Source organism: Lynx rufus, unplaced genomic scaffold, assembly GCF_022079265.1.
Source record: "Lynx rufus isolate CCGP_SWC_20201006 ecotype Redwood Valley unplaced genomic scaffold, mLynRuf1.p SCAF_3, whole genome shotgun sequence".
NCBI classification, from domain to species: domain Eukaryota; kingdom Metazoa; phylum Chordata; class Mammalia; order Carnivora; family Felidae; genus Lynx; species Lynx rufus.
Genome location: NW_025814845.1, coordinates 159371862 through 159390418, shown reverse-complemented (window position 1 = coordinate 159390418; position 18557 = coordinate 159371862). Strand labels below are relative to the sequence as shown.

The 18557-nt window shown below is 37.0% G+C and overlaps 1 protein-coding gene across 1 annotated transcript in view; it reads right to left on the bottom strand.

Moving 5' to 3' along the window:
• Positions 1 to 18557, bottom strand: part of LOC124521202 (disintegrin and metalloproteinase domain-containing protein 5-like) — a 132679-nt gene that overhangs the window by 76732 nt on the left and 37390 nt on the right. The window contains exons 8-10 of the mRNA XM_047092312.1: positions 17737 to 17808; positions 17381 to 17544; positions 16571 to 16652 (exon numbers count right to left, since the gene is read on the bottom strand). Coding sequence (XP_046948268.1) covers positions 16571 to 16652; positions 17381 to 17544; positions 17737 to 17808 — 318 coding nt within the window. The remainder of the gene's footprint in view (positions 1 to 16570; positions 16653 to 17380; positions 17545 to 17736; positions 17809 to 18557) is intronic.

Here is an 18557-nt window from a genome sequence, read left to right as displayed (position 1 = left end):
AAGTTTTTGTCCACGTTACCCCTTGCTCACTACACTGCCTGAACAATCTTGGTGCTTCCTTGTATGGTCCCTGCATGGTGTGCCTTCTGTTTCTAGGGAACTGTATGATAAACTTCTTCCTGCTTGACAGTCATTTTTTTTTCAATATATGAAATTTATTGTCAAATTGGTTTCCATACAACACCCAGTGCTCATCCCAAAAGGTACCCTCCTCAATACCCATCACCCACCCTCCCCTCCCTCCCACCCCCATCAACCCTGTTTGTTCTCAATTTTTAAGAGTCTCTTATGCTTTGGCTCTCTCCCACTCTAATCTCTTTCTTTTCCCCTTCCCCTCCCCCATGGGTTTCTGTTAAGTTTCTCAGGATCCACATAAGAGTGAAAACATATGGCATCTGTCTTTCTCTGTATGGCTTATTTCACTTAGCATCACACTCTCCAGTTCAATCCACGTTGCGACAAAGGGCCATATTTCATTCTTTCTCATTGCCACGTAGTACTCCATTGTGTATATAAACCACAATTTCTCTATCCATTCATCAGTTGATGGACATTTAGGCTCTTTCCATAATTTGGCTATTGTTGAGAGTGCTGCTATAAACATTGGGGTACAAGTGCCCCTATGCATCAGTACTCCTGTATCCCTTGGGTAAATTCCTAGCAGTGCTATTGCTGGGTCATAGGGTAGGTCTATTTTTAGTTTTTTGAGGAACCTCCACACTGTTTTCCAGAGTGGCTGCACCAATTTGCATTCCCACCAACAGTGCAAGAGGGTTCCCACTTCTCCACATCCTCACCAGCATCTATAGTCTCCTGATTTGTTCATTTTGGCCACTCTGACTGGCGTGAGGTGATACCTGAGTGTGGTTTTGATTTGTATTTCCCTGATAAGGAGCGACGTTGAGCATCTTTTCATGTGCCTGTTGGCCATCCGGATGTCTTCTTTAGAGAAGTGTCTATTCATGTTTTCTGCCCATTTCTTCACTGGGTTATTTGTTTTTCGGGTGTGGAGTTTGGTGAGCTCTTTATAGATTTTGGATACTAGCCCTTTGTTCGATATGTCATTTGCAAATATCTTTTCCCATTCCGTTGGTTGCCTTTTAGTTTTGTTGGTTGTTTCCTTTGCTGTGCAGAAGCTTTTTATCTTCATGGGACCCAGTATTCATTTTTGCTTTTAATTCCCTTGCCTTTGGGGATGTGTCGAGTAAGAGATTGCTACGGCTGAGGTCAGAGAGGTCTTTTCCTGCTTTCTCCTCTAGTGTTTTAATGGTTTCCTGTCTCAAATTCAGGTCCTTTATCCATTTTGAGTTTATTTTTGTGAATGGTGTGAGAAAGTGGTCTAGTTTCAACCTTCTGCCTGTTGCTGTCCAGTTCTCCCAGCACCATTTGTTAAAGAGACTGCCTTTCTTCCATTGGATATTCTTTCCTGCTTTGTCAAAGATTAGTTGGCCATACATTCGTGGGTCAATTTCTGGGTTCTCTATTCTATTCCATTGGTCTATGTGTCTGTTTTTGTGCCAATACCATGCTGTCTTGATGATGACAGCTTTGTAGTAGAGGCTAAAGTCTGGGATTGTGATGCCTCCTGCTTTGGTCTTCTTCTTCAAAATTCCTTTGGCTATTCGGGGCCTTTGTGGTTCCATATGAATTTTAGGATTGCTTGCTCTAGTTTTGAGAAGAATGCTGGTGCAATTTTGATTGGGATTGCATTGAATGTGTAGATAGCTTTGGGTAGTATTGACATTTTGACAATATTTATTCTTCCAATCCATGAGCACGGGATGTTTTTCCATTTCTTTATATCTTCTTCAATTTCCTTCATAAGCTTTCTATAGTTTTCAGCATACAGATCTTGTACATCTTTGGTTAGATTTATTCCTAGGCATTTTATGCTTCTTGCGCAATTGTAAATGGGATCAGTTTCTTTATTTGTCTTTCTGTTGCTTCATCATTGGTGTATAAGAATGCAACTGATTTCTGTACATTGATTTTGTATCCTGCAACTTTGCTAAATTCATGTATCAGTTCTAGCAGACTTTTGGTGGAGTCTATCGGGTTTTCCATGTATACTATCATGTCATCTGCAAAAAGTGAAAACTTAACTTCATCTTTGCCAATTTTGATGCCTTTGATTTCCTTTTGTTGTCTGATTGCTGATGCTAGAACTTCCAGCACTATGTTAAACAACAGCGGTGAGAGCGGGCATCCCTGTCGTGTTCCTGATCTCAGGGAAAAAGCTCTCAGTTTTTCCCCGTTGAGGATGATGTTAGCTGTGGGCTTTTCATAAATGGCTTTTATGATCTTTAAGTATGTTCCTTCTATCCCGACTTTCTCAAGGGTTTTTATTAAGAAACGTTGCTGAATTTTGTCAAATGCCTTTTCTGCATCAATTGACAGGATCATATGGTTCTTATCTTTTCTTTTATTAGTGTGATGTATCACGTTGATTGATTTGCAAATGTTGAACCAGCCCTGCATCCCAGGAATGAATCCCACTTGATCATGGTGAATAATTCTTTTTATATGCTGTTGAATTCGATTTGTTAGTATCTTATTGAGAATTTTTGCATCCATATTCATCAGGGATATTGGCCTGTAGTTCTCTTTTTTTTACTGGGTCTCTGTCTGGTTTAGGAATCAAAGTAATACTGGCTTCATAGAAGGAGTCTGGAAGTTTTCCTTCCCTTTCTATTTTTTGGAATAGCTTGAGAAGGATAAGTATTATCTCTGCTTTAAACATCTGGTAGAACTCCCCTGGGAAGTCATCTGGTCCTGGACTCTTATTTGTTGGGAGATTTTTGATGACTGATTCAATTTCTTCGCTGGTTATGGGTCTGTTCAAGCTTTCTCATTCCTCCTGATTGACTTTTGGAAGTGTGTGGGTGTTTAGGAATTTGTCCATTTCTTCCAGGTTGTCCAGTTTGTTGGCATATAATTTTTCATAGTATTCCCTGATAATTGCTTGTATCTCTGAGGGATTGGTTGTAATAATCCCATTTTCATTCATGCTTTTATCTATTTGGGTCATCTCCTTTTTCTTTTTGAGAATCTTGGCTAGAGGCTTATCAATTTTGTTTATTTTTTTCAAAAAAACAACTCTTGGTTTCATTGATCTGCTCTACAGTTTTTTTTTTTTAAATTCTATATTGTTTATTTCTGCTCTGATCTTCATTATTTCTCTTCTTCTGCTGGGTTTAGGCTGTCTTTGCTGTTCTGCTTCTATTTCCTTTAGGTATGCTGTTAGAATTTGTATTTGGGATTTTTCTTGTTTGTGGAGATAGGCCTGGATTGCAATGTATTTTCCTCTCAGGACTGCCTTTGCTGCATCCTAAAGCGTTTGGATTGTTGTGTTTTCACTTTCATTTGTTTCCATATATTTTTTAATTTCTTCTCTAATTGCCTGGTTGACCCATTCATTCTTTAGTAGGGTGTTCTTTAACCTCCATGCTTTTGGAGGTTTTCCAGACTTTTTCCTGTGGTTGATTTCAAGCTTCATAGCATTGTGGTCTGAAAGTATGCATGGTATGATCTCAATTCTTGTATATCTATGAAGGTCTGTTTTGTGACCCAGTATGTGATCTATCTTAGAGAATGTTCCATGTGCACTCGAGAAGAAAGTATATTCTGTTGCTTTGGGATGCAGAGTTCTAAATATATCTGTCAAGTCCATCTGATCCAATGTATCATTCAGGGCCCTTGTTTCTTTATTGACCATGTGTCTAGATGATCTATCCATTTCTGTAAGTGGAGTGTTAAAGTCCCCTGCAATGACCATATTCTTATAAATAAGATTGCTTATGTTTGTAAGTGTTTTATATATTTGGGGGCTCCCGTATTCGGCGCATAGACATTTATAATTGTTAGCTCTTCCTGATGGATAGACCCTGTAATTATTATATAATGCCCTTCTTCATCTCTTGTTACAGCCTTTAATTTAAAGTCTAATTTGTCTGATATAACTATGGCTACTCCAGCTTTCTTTTGACTTCCAGTAGCATGATAAATAGTTCTCCATCCCCTCACTTTCAATCTGAAGGTGTCCTCAGGTCTAAAATGAGTCTCTTATAGACAGTAAATAGATGGGTCTTGTTTTTTTATCCATTCTGATACCCTATGTCTTTTGGTGGTTGCATTTAATCCATTTACATTCAGTGTTATTATAGAAAGATACAGGTTTAGAGTCATTGTGATGTCTGTATGTTTTATGCTTGTAGCGATGTCTCTGGTACTTTGTCTCACAGGATCCCCCTTAGGACTTCTTGCAGGGCTGGTTTAGTGGTGACAAATTCCTTCAGTTTTTTTTTGTTTGGGAAGACATTTATCTCTCCTTCTATTCTAAATGACAGACTTGTTGGATAAAGGATTCTCGGCTGCATATTTTTTCTGTTAATCACATTGAAGATTTCCTGCCATTCCTTTCTGGCCTGCCAAGTTTCAGTAGACAGATCCGTCACGAGTCTTATCGGTCTCCCTTTATATGTTAGAGCATGTTTATCCCTAGCTGCTTTCAGAATTTTCTCTTTATCCCTGTATTTTGCCAGTTTCACTATGATATGTCGTGCAGAAGATTGATTCAAATTACGTCTGAAGGGAGTTCTCTGTGCCTCTTGGATTTCAATACCTTTTTCCTTACCCAGATCTGGGAAGTTCTCAGCTATTATTTCTTCAAGTATACCTTCAGCACCTTTCCCTCTCTCTTCCTCCTCTGTAACACCAATTAGATTATTTCTCTTTAGTGCATCACTTAGTTCTCTAATTTTCCCCTCATACTCCTGGATTTTTTTTATCTCTCTTTTTCTCAGCTTCCTCTTCTTCCATAATTTTATCTTCCAGTTCACCTATTCTCTCCTCTGCCTCTTCAATCCGAGCTGTGGTTGTCTCCATTTTATTTTGCAGCTCATTTATAGCATTTTTTAGCTCCTCCTGGCTGTTCCTTAGTCCCTTGATCTCTGTAGCAAGAGATTCTCTGCTGTCCTTTATACTGTTTTCAAGCCCAGCGATTAATTTTATGACTATTATTCTAAATTCACTTTCTGTTATATTGTTTAAATCCTTTTTGATCAGTTCGTTAGCTGGCGTTATTTCCTGGAGATTCTTCTGAGGGGAATTCTTCCCTTTTGTCATTTTGGATAGTCCCTGGAGTGGTGCGGAACTGCAGGGCACTTCCCCTGTGCTGTCTTGAATAACTTGCGTTGGTGGGCGGGGCCTCAGTCAGACCTGATGTCTGCCCCCAGCCTACCGCTGGGGACACAGTCAGACTGGTGTGTACCTTCTCTTCCACCCTCCTAGGGGTGGGATTCACTGTGGAGTGGCATGGCCCGTCTGTGGTACTTGTACACTGCCAGGCTTGTGGTGCTGGGGATCTGGCGTATTAGCTGGGGTGGATCAGCAAGTTGCACTGGGGCGGGAGGGGCAGGTTCAGCTTGCTTATCCTTCGTGATCTGCTTCAGGAGGAGCCCTGCAGCACCAGGAGGGTGTCAGACCAGCCGCAGGAGGGATGGATCCGAAGAAGCACAGCGTTGGGTGTTTGCGGGGTGCAAGCAAGTTCTCTGACAGGAACTGGTTCCCTTTGTGGTTTCGGCTGGGGGATAGGCGAGGGAGATGGCGCTGGCAAGCACCTTTGTTCCTGGCCAAGCTGAGCTCTGTCGTCCAGGGCTCAACAACTCTCCCTCTCGTTGTCCTCCAGCCCTCCCACTCTCCGAGCACAGCTGTTAGCTTATAACCCTCCAGATGTTAAGTCCCACTTGCTGTCCGAACACACTCTGTCCGGCAACTCCACTTTTGCAAGCCAGACTTGGGACCTCTGCTTGGCCAGTGGGCTGCCCCTCCGCCCCAGCTCCCTCCCTCCAGTCCGTGTATCCCGCACCACCTCTCCGCCCTCCTACTCTCTTCCATGGGCCTCTCCTCTGTGCTTGGCTCCAGAGAATCCGTTCTGCTAGTCTTCTGGTGGTTTTCTGGGTTATTTAGGCAGGTATAGGTGGAATCTATGTGACCAGCAGGAAGAGGTGAGCCCAGGGTCCTCCTATGCCGCCATCTTCCCCTCTTCCATGACAGTCATTAACATGTCTGTATGTCTTTTAATATCTGATGAAAATAAATCCTAGGTAACCTTAAATTTTTTTCCCATCTAGATTAGTGCTATTTTAGTTCAGTTAGCTTAGTCTAGTTAATTAAAACTACATTACAATTAAGTTATTTGCAAGTGTATATGTAAACTCTAGGACAAATGCTTAAGTAGGTTTCTTAATATAACTGATGATATGATGAGAGGAGAGGAAATGGAATCCTATGAAATGTACAATGAAAACCATAGAAGACAAACAAGAGAAAGATTAAAAAAGAAAAAAACAGGACAATGAATAGAAGATAAAATTCAACATCAATTTATGATTAAAATTGCTCATCAAAGTGAGTTTAGAGGGAACGTACCTTAACATAATAAAGGCCATATATGGCAAGCTCACAGCTATCATACTCAAAGGTGAAAAACTGAGAGCTTTTTCTCTAAGATCACAAACAAGACAGGAATTCCATTACTGTTACTTTTATTTAACATAGTATTGAAAGTCCTAGCCAAAGAAATTAGGCAAGAAAAAAAAAAGGCATCCAATTGAAAGAAGTAAACAGTGATTATTTGCAAATATAGAAAACCTTAAAACTCTACCAAAAAAAAAAAATAACTGCTAGAACTAATAAATTCAGTAAAGTTGCAGTGTACAAAATCAATATCTAGAAATCTGCAGCATTTCTATACACTAATAACTAACTATCAGAAAGAGAAGTTAAGAAAACAATCCCATTTACAATTGCATTAAAAAGAATAAAATAGCTGGGAATAATTTTTTTAATTTTTTAAATGTTCATTTTATTTTTGAGAGAGAGAGGGCATGAGCAAGGAAGGGGCAAAGAGAGAGGGAGACACAGAATCTGAAGCAGGCTCCAGACTCCAGGCTTTCAGCACAGAGTGTGACCTGGGACTCAAACCCACAAACCATGAGTCATGATGTAGTCAGAGTTGGACAGTTAACTGACTGAGCCACCCACGTGCCCCAATATCTAGGAATAAATTTAACTGAGAAGATGAGAAACCTGCACATTGAAACTATAAGATATTGATGAAAGAAACTTAAGATGACACAAATAAGTGGAAAGATATTCTATGACTGGAAGAATTAATATTGTTAAAATGCCCATATTCCCCTTCTAGACCAGGAGCTAAGATGGGAGAATAGTAGGGGGACCCTAGAATTGCCTTTTCCCTCAAACACAGCTAGATAAATGCCAAATCATTCTGAACGCCCAGGAAATCAATCTGAGGACTGAGAGAACAAACTGCACAACTAGAGAGAGAAAAGAGGCCACATCATGGGAGGTAGGAGGTTCAGAGATGTGACTGGGGGGAGAAAAGAATCACCCATGCAGTGGAGGGGAGGAAGCCCTGATCAAGGAGAGAGGAAAGAGAGAGAAAAAACAGGGTGCAGGGCATTGCACAATAAAAACACATCCCCCAAATCACAGATTGGCAAAACAAGAGGGACTGATGATTGCAAGTTTTTACAAGCAGCATAGCCCAAAGTCTTAAGTTTTATAAGTCCACACCATCACAGGGTGGAGTCTGGTGGATATAGAGGTGCTCCAGTGGAGAAGGGGTACAGAGGCCCTGGAGCAGATACCGTGGTCTGAATATCCCCTGGGTCCCACTGGAAGGGACAGTGCCCCTTCTTAGAGTGCATTTGGGAAAGATGGCACTGCTTTTCTGGGGACAATAGAGCTGGTGGGCACCATTGAGCTTCCCCATTCATTAGCATAGGAACAGAGGCACCCGCTGAGGGCAGCTAACCTGAACTCTGGCTTTGTGCTGTTCTTTACCATAAACTCCAAGCCCCTGTACATTCACGCAACTTCTCTTCTGGGACAAACTGGCACCAGCCACAGCACAGCAAGACCTCCCCCAAAAGATCAGCACAAATCTGTGCTGCAGTGTGTCCCTAAAATTTGAAGTTTTGAAACACAGCTCGTGTGCCAGAGATAAAACACAGGAGCACTGTTATACCAGGTGGGCAGATGGCTCAGACAAAGACAGGGTGAAGTAAAAGATCTGAAGGATGCCTGGGACAATTGAGGGGAGGTTATTTGCTCTTCTGTGGGGAATTCCTGAACAGTGGTGGGCATGAACTCCCCTCTCCAAGATGATAGAGCTGGCTGACACAATTTCTACCCCTGCCCATCAGCACCGATGGACTTCAGTGAATGGCGCACACTTGTCACCACACAGTGGACAAGGTCCAAATAATACCCGCTGTAGACAAGGAAAAACCCTTCAGAGGACTGATCAGTAGTTAAGAGCAGTGAAAACACAACAGCAAAGTGCACATAGCATATACCAGAAACACTTCCTGAAGTGCAAGGCCCTGGACAGTATATGAGTTCATATCTACCAGTAATCACTCTGAATGTAAATGGATTAAATGCTCCAATCAAAGGACATATGGTATCAGAACAGATTTAAAAAAATGAAACCCATCTATATGGTGCCTACAAGAGACTCATTTTAGACCTAAGACACCTGCAGAGTGAATGGGAAGGGATGGAGAACCATCTATCAAGCGATGAGACATCAAAAGAAAGCAGGAGTAGCTGTACTTATATCAGACGAACTAGATTTTAAAACAAAGACTGGAACAAGGATGAAGAATGATACTATATCATAATAAAGGGGTCTATCTGTGAAAACATGGAGCTTGCGTGAGATTCTCTCTCTGTCTCTCTCTCTGCCTCTCTCCCCACTCGCACTTTCTCTCTCTCTAAAAAAAGTAATAAATAACAAATACAACAAAACTCATTGATATCAATTACAGTAATAGTGGGGACCTTAACACCCCACTACAACAATGGACAGATCATCTAAGCAGAAAATCAAAAAGGAAACAATGGCTTTGAATGACACATTGGACCAGATGGACTTAACACATATATATCATCCTAAAGGAGCAGAATACACATTTTTTTCTAGTGCATATGGGACATTCTCCAGAAGAGATCATATGCTGGGTCACAAATCAGGCCTCAACAATACAAAAAGACTGAGGTCATAACATGCATATTTTCTAACCAATATGCTATGAAACTTGGAAGTCAACCACAAGAAAACATTTGGAAAGCCCAAAAATAAATGCAGGATAAAGAACATCCTACTAAAGACTTAATGGGTTAACCAAGAAATTAAAGAAGAAATAAATACATGGAAACCAATGAAAATGAAAACACAACGGTCCAAAACTTTCAGGATACAGCAAAAGCAGTCCTAAGAGGGAAGTATATAGCAATACAGAGCTTTCTGAAGAAGAAGGAAAAGTCTCAAGCACACAACCTAACCTTACACCTAAAGGAGCTAGAAAAGGAACAGCAAATGAAGCCTAAATCCAGCAAAAGAAGGGAAATAATATAAACTAGAGCAGAAATAAATGACATAGAATTTTTAAAAAGTAGAAAAGATCAATGAAGCTAGGAACTGGTTGTTTAAAAAAAATTAATAATATTGATAAACCCCTAGCCAGACTTACCAAAAAGAAAGAGAAAGGATCTAAATAAGTAAAATCACAAATGAGATAACATCACAGAAGTACAAATAATTATAAGAGAATATTATGAAAAATTATATGCCAACAAATTGAGCAATTAGAAGAAATGGAAAGAATTTTCCATAGAAACATATAAACTACCAAAACTGAAACAAGAAGAATAGAAAATTTGAGGGGCGCCTGGGTGGCGCAGTCGGTTAAGCGTCCGACTTCAACCAGGTCACGATCTCGCGGTCCGTGAGTTCGAGCCCCGCGTCGGGCTCTGGGCTGATGGCTCAAGAGCCTGGAGCCTGTTTCCGATTCTGTGTCTCCCTCTCTCTCTGCCCCTCCCCCGTTCATGCTCTGTCTCTCTCTGTCCCAAAAATAAATAAACGTTGAAAAAAAAAATTCTTAAAAAAAAAAAAAAAGAAAGAAAGAAAATTTGAACAGATCCATAACTAGCAAAGACTGAATAAGTAACCAAACATTTCCCAATAGACAAAAGTCCAGGGACAGATGGCTTCCTGGGGGATTTATACCAGAAATTAGAGAAGAAATAATACCTGTTCTCAAACTGTTCCAAAACTTGGAAATGGAGGGAAAACTTCCAAACTCATTCTCCAAAGCCAGAATTACCTTCAATCCAAAACCAGACAAGGACTCCACTAAAATAGAAAATTATGGGGCCAATATCCCTAATTAATATGGATGCAAATATTTCTAACAAGATAATAGCAAATCATATCCAACAGTACATTAAAAGAATTACACGCCACAATCAAATGGGATTTAGTTGTGGTCTGCAAGAGTGGTTCAATATTTCCAAATTAATCAACGTGATACACCACATTAATAAAGAAAGAATAAGAACCATGTGATCCTTCCAATAGATTCAAAAAAGAATTTGACAGAATGCAGCATCCATTCTTCATAAAAACCCTCAACAAAATAGGGATACAGGGAACATACCTCAATATCATTAAAGCCATATACAAAAAACCCACAGCTAACATCATCCTCAATGGGGAAAACCTGAGAACTCTTCCTCTATGGTCAGGAACAAACCTGATATCCACTCTCACCACTGTTACCTAACATAGTACTGGAAGTCAGCAATCAGACAACAAAAAGAAATAAAAGGCATTAAAATCAGCAAGGAAGAAATCAAACTTTCACTATTTGTAGATGACATGATACTCTATATAGAAAACCCAAAAGACTCCACTAGAAAATGTCTAGAACCAAAACACAAGTTCAACCAAATCACAGGATACAAAATCAACATACCAAAACTGTTGCATTTCTAACACCACTAATGAAACAGAAGAAAGAAATCAAAGAATCAATCCCATTTATACTTGCACCAAAAACCATAAGATACCTAGGAATAAACCTAACCAAAGAGGTAAAGATCTGTCCTCTGAAGAATATAGAACACTGATGAAAGAAACTGAAGATGGCACAGAGAAATGGAAAAACATCCCATGCTCATGGATTGGAAGAACAAATATTGTTAAAATGTCTATACTACCCAAAGCAATGTACACATGTATTGCAATCCCTATCAAAATACCAATAGCATTTTTCACAGAGCTAAAAAAAAAAAACCTAAAATTTGTATGAAATCACAAAAGACCCCAAAGAACTAAAGCAATCTTGGAAAGGAAAAGCAAAGCTGGAGCATCACAATTCCTGACTTCAAGCACAAAGCTGTACTCATCAAGACAGTATGGTACTGGCACAAAAACAAACATGTAGATCCATGGAATAGAATAAAACCCTGAAATGAAACCACAACCCTATGGTCAATTAATCTTCAACAAAGCAGGCAAGAATATCCAATGGAAAAAAGACAGTGTTTTCAACAAATGGTGTTGGGAAAACTGGACAGCGACATGCAGAAGAATGAACCTGGACCACTTTCTTACACCATACACAAAAATAAACTCAAAATGGATGAAAGACCTAAATGTGAGATAGGAAATCATCAAAATCCTAGAGGAAAACACAGGCAGCATCCTCTTTGACCTCAGCTCTAACAACTTCTAGTATGTAGTAAGATACATCTCCAGAGGCAAGGGAAACAAAAGCAAAAATGAACTATTGGGACCTCATCAAGATAAAAAAAAAAAAAAAGAAATCTTCTGCATATCAAAGAAAATAATCAATAAAACTAAAAGGCGATCCATGGAATGGGAGAAGATATTTGTAAATGACACATCTGATAAGGGGTTAGTATCCAAAATCTATAAAGAACTTATCAAATTCAACAACCAAAAAACAAATAATCCAGTTAAGAAATAGGCAGAAAACCTGAATAGCCATTTTTCCAAGAAGGACTTAACAGACACTACCAGACACATGAAAAGATGATCAACACATCATCACAGAATTACAAATCAAAACTATGATGAGATACCACCTCATACCTGTCAGAATATCTAAAATTAACAATACAAGAAAGAACAAATGTTGGCAAAGATGTAGGGAAAGGGGAACCCTCTTACACTGTTGGTGGTAATGCAAACTGGTGCAGTCCTTCTGGAGAACAGTATGGAGGTTTCTCAAAAAGTTAAAAATAGAACTCCCCTATGACCCAGCAATTTTACTACTAGGAATTTACCCAAATGATACAAAAATAGTGATTCACAAGGACACATGCACCCCAACGTTTATAGCATCATTATCAACAATAGCCAAATTAGGAAAAGAGCACAAATGTCTATCAACTGATGAATGGATAAAAAAGATGTGGTATATATTTACACAATGGAATACTACTCGGTGATCAAAAAGAATGAAAATTTGCCATTTGCAACGACATGGATGGATCTAGAGTGTATTATGCTAAGCGAAATAAGTCAGTCAAAGCAAGACAAAGACCATAAGAGAGTCTTAACCAAGGACAAAAAACAGAGTTGCTGGAGGGGAGATGGGTAGGGAATGGGCTAAATGGGTGATGGGTATTAAGGAGGTCATCTGTTGTGGTGAGCACTGGGTGTTATATGTAAGTGATGGTTCACTAAATTCTACTCCTAAACCAATATTACACTATATGTTAGCCAACTAGAATTAGATAAAAACTGAAACAAAAAAACATAAGTACCAAAAAGAAAAAGTTGTCTATGAATCAAGAAGTCAGCTTTCACCATACACTGTATCTGCCAGCACCTTGATGTTAGACTTTCTTGCATCCAGAATTGTGACAATATTGGTTGTTTAAGCTCTCCCTCAAAAAAGAGCAATGGTGGAAGCATCAAACTTACTGTTTTCAAACTGTATGGTAAACCTATAGTAATCAAAAAGTGTTAGTGCCATAAAAACAGACTCAAAGACCAGTGGAACAGAACAGATAGCCCAGAAATAAACCCTTCCATGTATATGGTCAACTAATATTTATCAAGGGAGCTCAGAACACTCAATTGAGAAAAGATAGTCTCCTCAATAAATTATGTTGGGAAAACTGGATATTCACATGCAAATAACAAAACTGGACCTCTATCTCATACTACTTCCTAAAATTACCTGAAAATGAACTAAATACTTAAACGTAAGAAGTGAAATCATAAAACTCCTATAAGAAAGCATAGTGAAAAATCTCCTTGACATTGGTCTACACAATGATTTTATGGATATAACACAAAACCACAAAAGCAAAAATAAGTAGTACTTATTTAACATAAAAGGTTCTGCACAGCAAAATACCAGTCAATAAAATGAAAAGGCAACCTAGATATTGGGAAAAATATTTTCAAACTATAGATATGATAAGGGGTTAATATTCAAAATATATTAGGAACACATACAGCTCACTACCAAAACCCAAATAATCTGATTAAGAAATGGTCTAAGAACCTGAATAGACATGTCTCCAAAGAGGATATTCAAATGGCCAACAGGTAGGTGAAAAGGTACATGGTCAGCATCACTAATCATCCGGGAATTACAAATCAAAACCACAAGAGATATCACCTCACACCTAATAGAATGACTATTATCTAAAAGAAAATAGATAATAAATGCTGGTGGAAAAAATGGAACCCTTGTACACTGCTGATGTACATGGGTACCTCCACTATGGAAAACAGTGTGGAGATTCCTGAAAAAAGTAAAAATAGGGCTATCATATGAATCGTAAATTCCACTTCTGGGTATATATCTGGAAAAAATAAAACCCTCTGCCTCAAGGAGACATTTTTACCCCATGTTCACTGCGGCCCTATTCACAATAGTCAAGACATGATAACAACCTAAGTGTCCACTGATAGATGAATGGATAAATAAATTGTGATATATATTCATATATACATAATATTCAGTCATAAAAAAGGAGGAAATCCTGCCATTTGTGACAACATGTATGAATCTTGAGAGCATTATGTTAAGTGAAATAAGACAGAGAAAGACAAATATTGTATGATCTCCTCATATGTGGAGTCTAACACAACCAAAATCCTAGAAATAGAGAACAGAGTGGTGGTTTCTAGGGGCAGGAATAAGTGCCAATGGTTAAATAGTACAAACTTCTAGTTTCTGAAGATGCAATGTACAGCATAGTGACTATAATTAACAGTACTGTATTGTACATTTGCAAGTTGCCAATAGAGTAGATCTTAAAGGTTCTTACCACACACACACACACACACACACACACACACACACACGGCAGTTATGTGAGATGTGATGGATATGTTCACTAACCTAACTGTGGAAAACATTTCACAACATAGACATATATCAAATCATTATGCTGTACATGTTAAACAATGATACATGCAAAATTATATTTCATTAAAGCTGGAAAAAATAATGGATCTCCTATATAAATTCATCAAGGTCATATGTAAAAAACATATATAAATAGACCACATATATATACACTAGCAGTGAAAAATTGGAAGATAAATTTAAACAATACCAGTTGCAACAGCATCAGAACATATAAAATCTCTATGAATAAATTTAGCAGATGTATGAAATCTCTACAGAGAATTTTTTAAGGACATCAATAATGGAGACATAAACCATGTTAGTGGATGGGAAGATCCAATGTTGATAATATGTCATTTCCTCTAATTCATTCATAAATTATACACCATCCCAATCAAAATCTAAGCCTGTGTGTGTGTGTGCGTGTGTGTGTGTGTGTGTGTGTGTGTGTGTAACTAGAAAAGCTGGTTTTAAAATCTATATGAGAATGCAAAGTTATGTACAATGTAGTACTGACAAAGAACAAAGTCAGAGGACTTAAACTATAGTGATTTCAAGACATTTAATAAAGCCACAATATTCAAGGAAGTAATTTTTAATTTTAAAAAAACTTCTGGAATATTATGACTGGTAGCTATCTTTTTGAAATCTAATCTTCAAACTCTGTTGTTGGCACAATCAGAAATAATTTATTTTTATATTTATATTTTAATGTTATACTGATATTTTAATAGCATTCTTGCTTAACTCGTGTATTCACCTTTTTATTTACAAATTCCTATTATAAAAATTCCAATCAAAACTAAAGTCTTAAAGAATGCCTCAGAAAAACATACATACTAACCACTTATACTCAATAATTATCGTCTGCTTTATTTGCTTCACACACACACACACACACACACACACACACACGATCTAAAAATTAGTCTTCAGCAATGAAACATTGTTTTCAAAGAAGAATTAACAACAACAATGAAGACCTGGACAATTTCTGATGGTCTTTCCTCAAGTTTTCACTGAGAGAAAACCAAAACTAGGCACTAAGAATAAACACAAATCCTTATGAAATGTATGATTGTTCTCTACCCATAGTAACAACCCCACAACTGTTATTGGATTTATCTAATCAATCAATATGTATTTTATAGGAATAATAACAAGTGAAGAACTGATTTTAATTTTTAAATGTTTTATTTATTTTTGAGACCGACAGAGAGAGAGAGAGAGAGAGAGAGAGAGAGAGAGAGAGAGAGAATCCGAAGCAGGCTCCATGCTCCAGGCTCTAGGCTCAGGGCTGTCAGCACAGCCCACAGACGTGGGACTCGAACTCACAGACCGTGAGATCATGACCTGAGTCGAAGTCGGACGCTCAACTGACTGAGCCACCCAGGCGCCCCAGAACTGATTTTAAATATCTGTCAATAGCAATTTGCTTCATTTTACTTGCTACTAAAACACAACCAATTGTGCAAACGGATCAGTAAAAAAAATCATAGCGCAGACCTTTGAAGTACTTTTAGTTCCCTTCCCCATTTTTTATATAACTTGTAAAAGGAATATAATTCTGTAGTAGGAGATCATTTTTACTTTGCAAAAAAACAGTAGTTATGAACATTTGATGGCTGTTTCTTCCTCCAACAGTCTGCTCATCCCAAACATAATAAAGAATTGAGTGCAATAAAAGTTATGTTAAAATAAAAAAAAGTCATGTAATAAAAAAGCACATGAATTTACACCAATTATTAATGTTGTAAGAAGCTGACATGTTTAATAATTAACAATAAAATTACATTGGTTATATAATAAATATTGATACAAGCATGCCACTGTTCAAAACAATTAAACTTTTACTTAGTCAAATATGTTTTTTAAAAATAATATGGCATTGTGATCAGTTTAATTTAAAGTTGTGTTTTTAAAAGCAATTATAGGGGCGCCTGGGTGGCTCAGTCGGTTGGGCATCCAACTTCGGCTCGGGTCATGATCTCACGGTCCGTTAGTTCGAGCCCCGCGTCGGGCTCTGTGCTGACAGCTCAGAGCCCGGAGCCTGTTTCGGATTCTGTGTCTCCCTCTCTCTCTGACCCTCCCCCGTTCATGCTGTCTCTCCCTGTCTCAAAAATAAATAAACGTTAAAAAAATTTTTTAAAAAAAAGTCAATTATATAGTTTAGTATTAATGCTCCAATTTAGCAATATAAAAACTATTAAAGGATGATTAAACTAATATACTTATTCATTTAAAATATTTAGAAAATTTTAAAACATGAAAATATGAGGATTTGGAAAATAATTACATACCAGAGCAACTCCTACAGCATAATTCTTATTACATATTTTCCCAGGAAATGTGGCTCCTATAAAACTAGGATGTTTCTTGAAGCTAAAAAATAATAATTTTCCTCAGAATTGCATTTAAGAATGGTATTATTAATGATAATCATTTTCATAGCAACAATTATCAAACAATTACTATGTCCTAAGCACTATGCTACTCTGAATTAAACTATTTAAATATATGTTTTTCAAATCGTCAATGTTAAGAATATTTCGATATTTTGTAAATTGTAAATTTAATAAACTTCCAGAAGTGTAATAAGGATAAGGCCTAATAGCTTATGCAAAAGGCTACTGCACTAACGTTTATAGTTTTTATTCTGGTTTCCTGTACATTCAGTTTTCTGTGATCTCCTTAAAGATGCATAGATTTTTCTGTGCATTAGATTCTAGAGCATGTATAAATTCTATATATTGATGTTATTTAAAAAACAAATGGAGACAAAAATGTAGAGAGAGCAAGTAGTATAACAAGGAAAGCCAAAGAAATTATATCACTCATTATTAACCTTCTTTAGTTATTTCAGTATTTTCATGTAATTTTACTTTTATCAGGTCATTTTATGTCAGTTGATAAAAGTTTTTAAGTCTTGCCTCACATTAGCTCCTTGAAAACAAGGACTTCTAAATTTACATGTTTTTCCCATCCCATGGTGTCTATCAAATTTATAGGACACAGTATATATTCATTAAATGCTTATTTTCATAATTAACATATGAAATCATTTTGGGTTATTCATTTAATGCTATACAAAAATGGAATACTATACTCACGCAAATAAGTATGCAGTCTGATGAGGTTGGGAGACATGTTTGTATTTCCATTCTAAAAATCTAGATAATATAATATTAGGATTCCCTGTAGTAGAAATTTTGTTTTTATTTGACCAGATTTCTATGGAAGATATTACAACAGTCAGTTTTAACTGTGAAAGTATCTAAAAAAATAATAACAATAAATTTTAAATAAATTTTAATTAAATTATATTAAACTTTCATAAAAATGCATATGACATTTAATGCAGTATTTTGATTATAGGAACTTCAACAGTACAACAAAATATTATACACATCAATTCATATTACCTACACTTTTACAAAATATATAAACAAAATAAATAAAAACTTACAGTGTTAACAAAGCCAATTATCTGAATAATCTTCTGTGTTACAACCTTTACATCAGAGCCCATGTAATCAAACTGAAAAAGATAAATTATTTTTAAAAACTAGTGGATGCCATCGAGAAAATATCACATACCTTTCACCTATACAATGTGCTATATTCGAAAGTAGCCACAGGACTATATTCTAGTTGAAATCTAGGAAATCAATATATATATAATATATAATTAAATAATTTATAACTTAATGTATATAATAAGTAAATAAAAATATTTAATAACATGACTTTAATGTTTAATGCACTCAACTTGTGGCATTACTTATTATTTATGAAAATTTAATCATAAGTTTTTGATGTGGTATTTTAAAATGTACTTATTCTAAAATAATAACATGTAATCACAAACCAAAACATATAAGCATGAAGAGGGGGAAAATACTTTTTTTGGAGGGGTAGGAGAGCCTTAATGAGAGGTTCACTTTTAAAGTGATTCTGGATAATGTGTTTGGAAATATTCTTTCTCATCACCAATAAGCTCTTTCTATGTCTAACTGCCTAAAAATGCCAAGACAATATTAAACAACAATGGTGATATCACCATTGTGAGCTTTGCTCTGGATTTTTCATTGGAAAACCTCATAAATTTCATCATTAGGTGGTATTCAGTTTATGAGTATTCTAGATCATGTTGAGAAAAACTATTTATATATCTCCCTATTTACTAAAATTTTTATTAAAAATGGAGTTGAATTTTTATCAGCAGCATTTTGATAATGATTGATAATTACTTTTGTCTTCTGACCTATTGATGCAATTCATTTCATT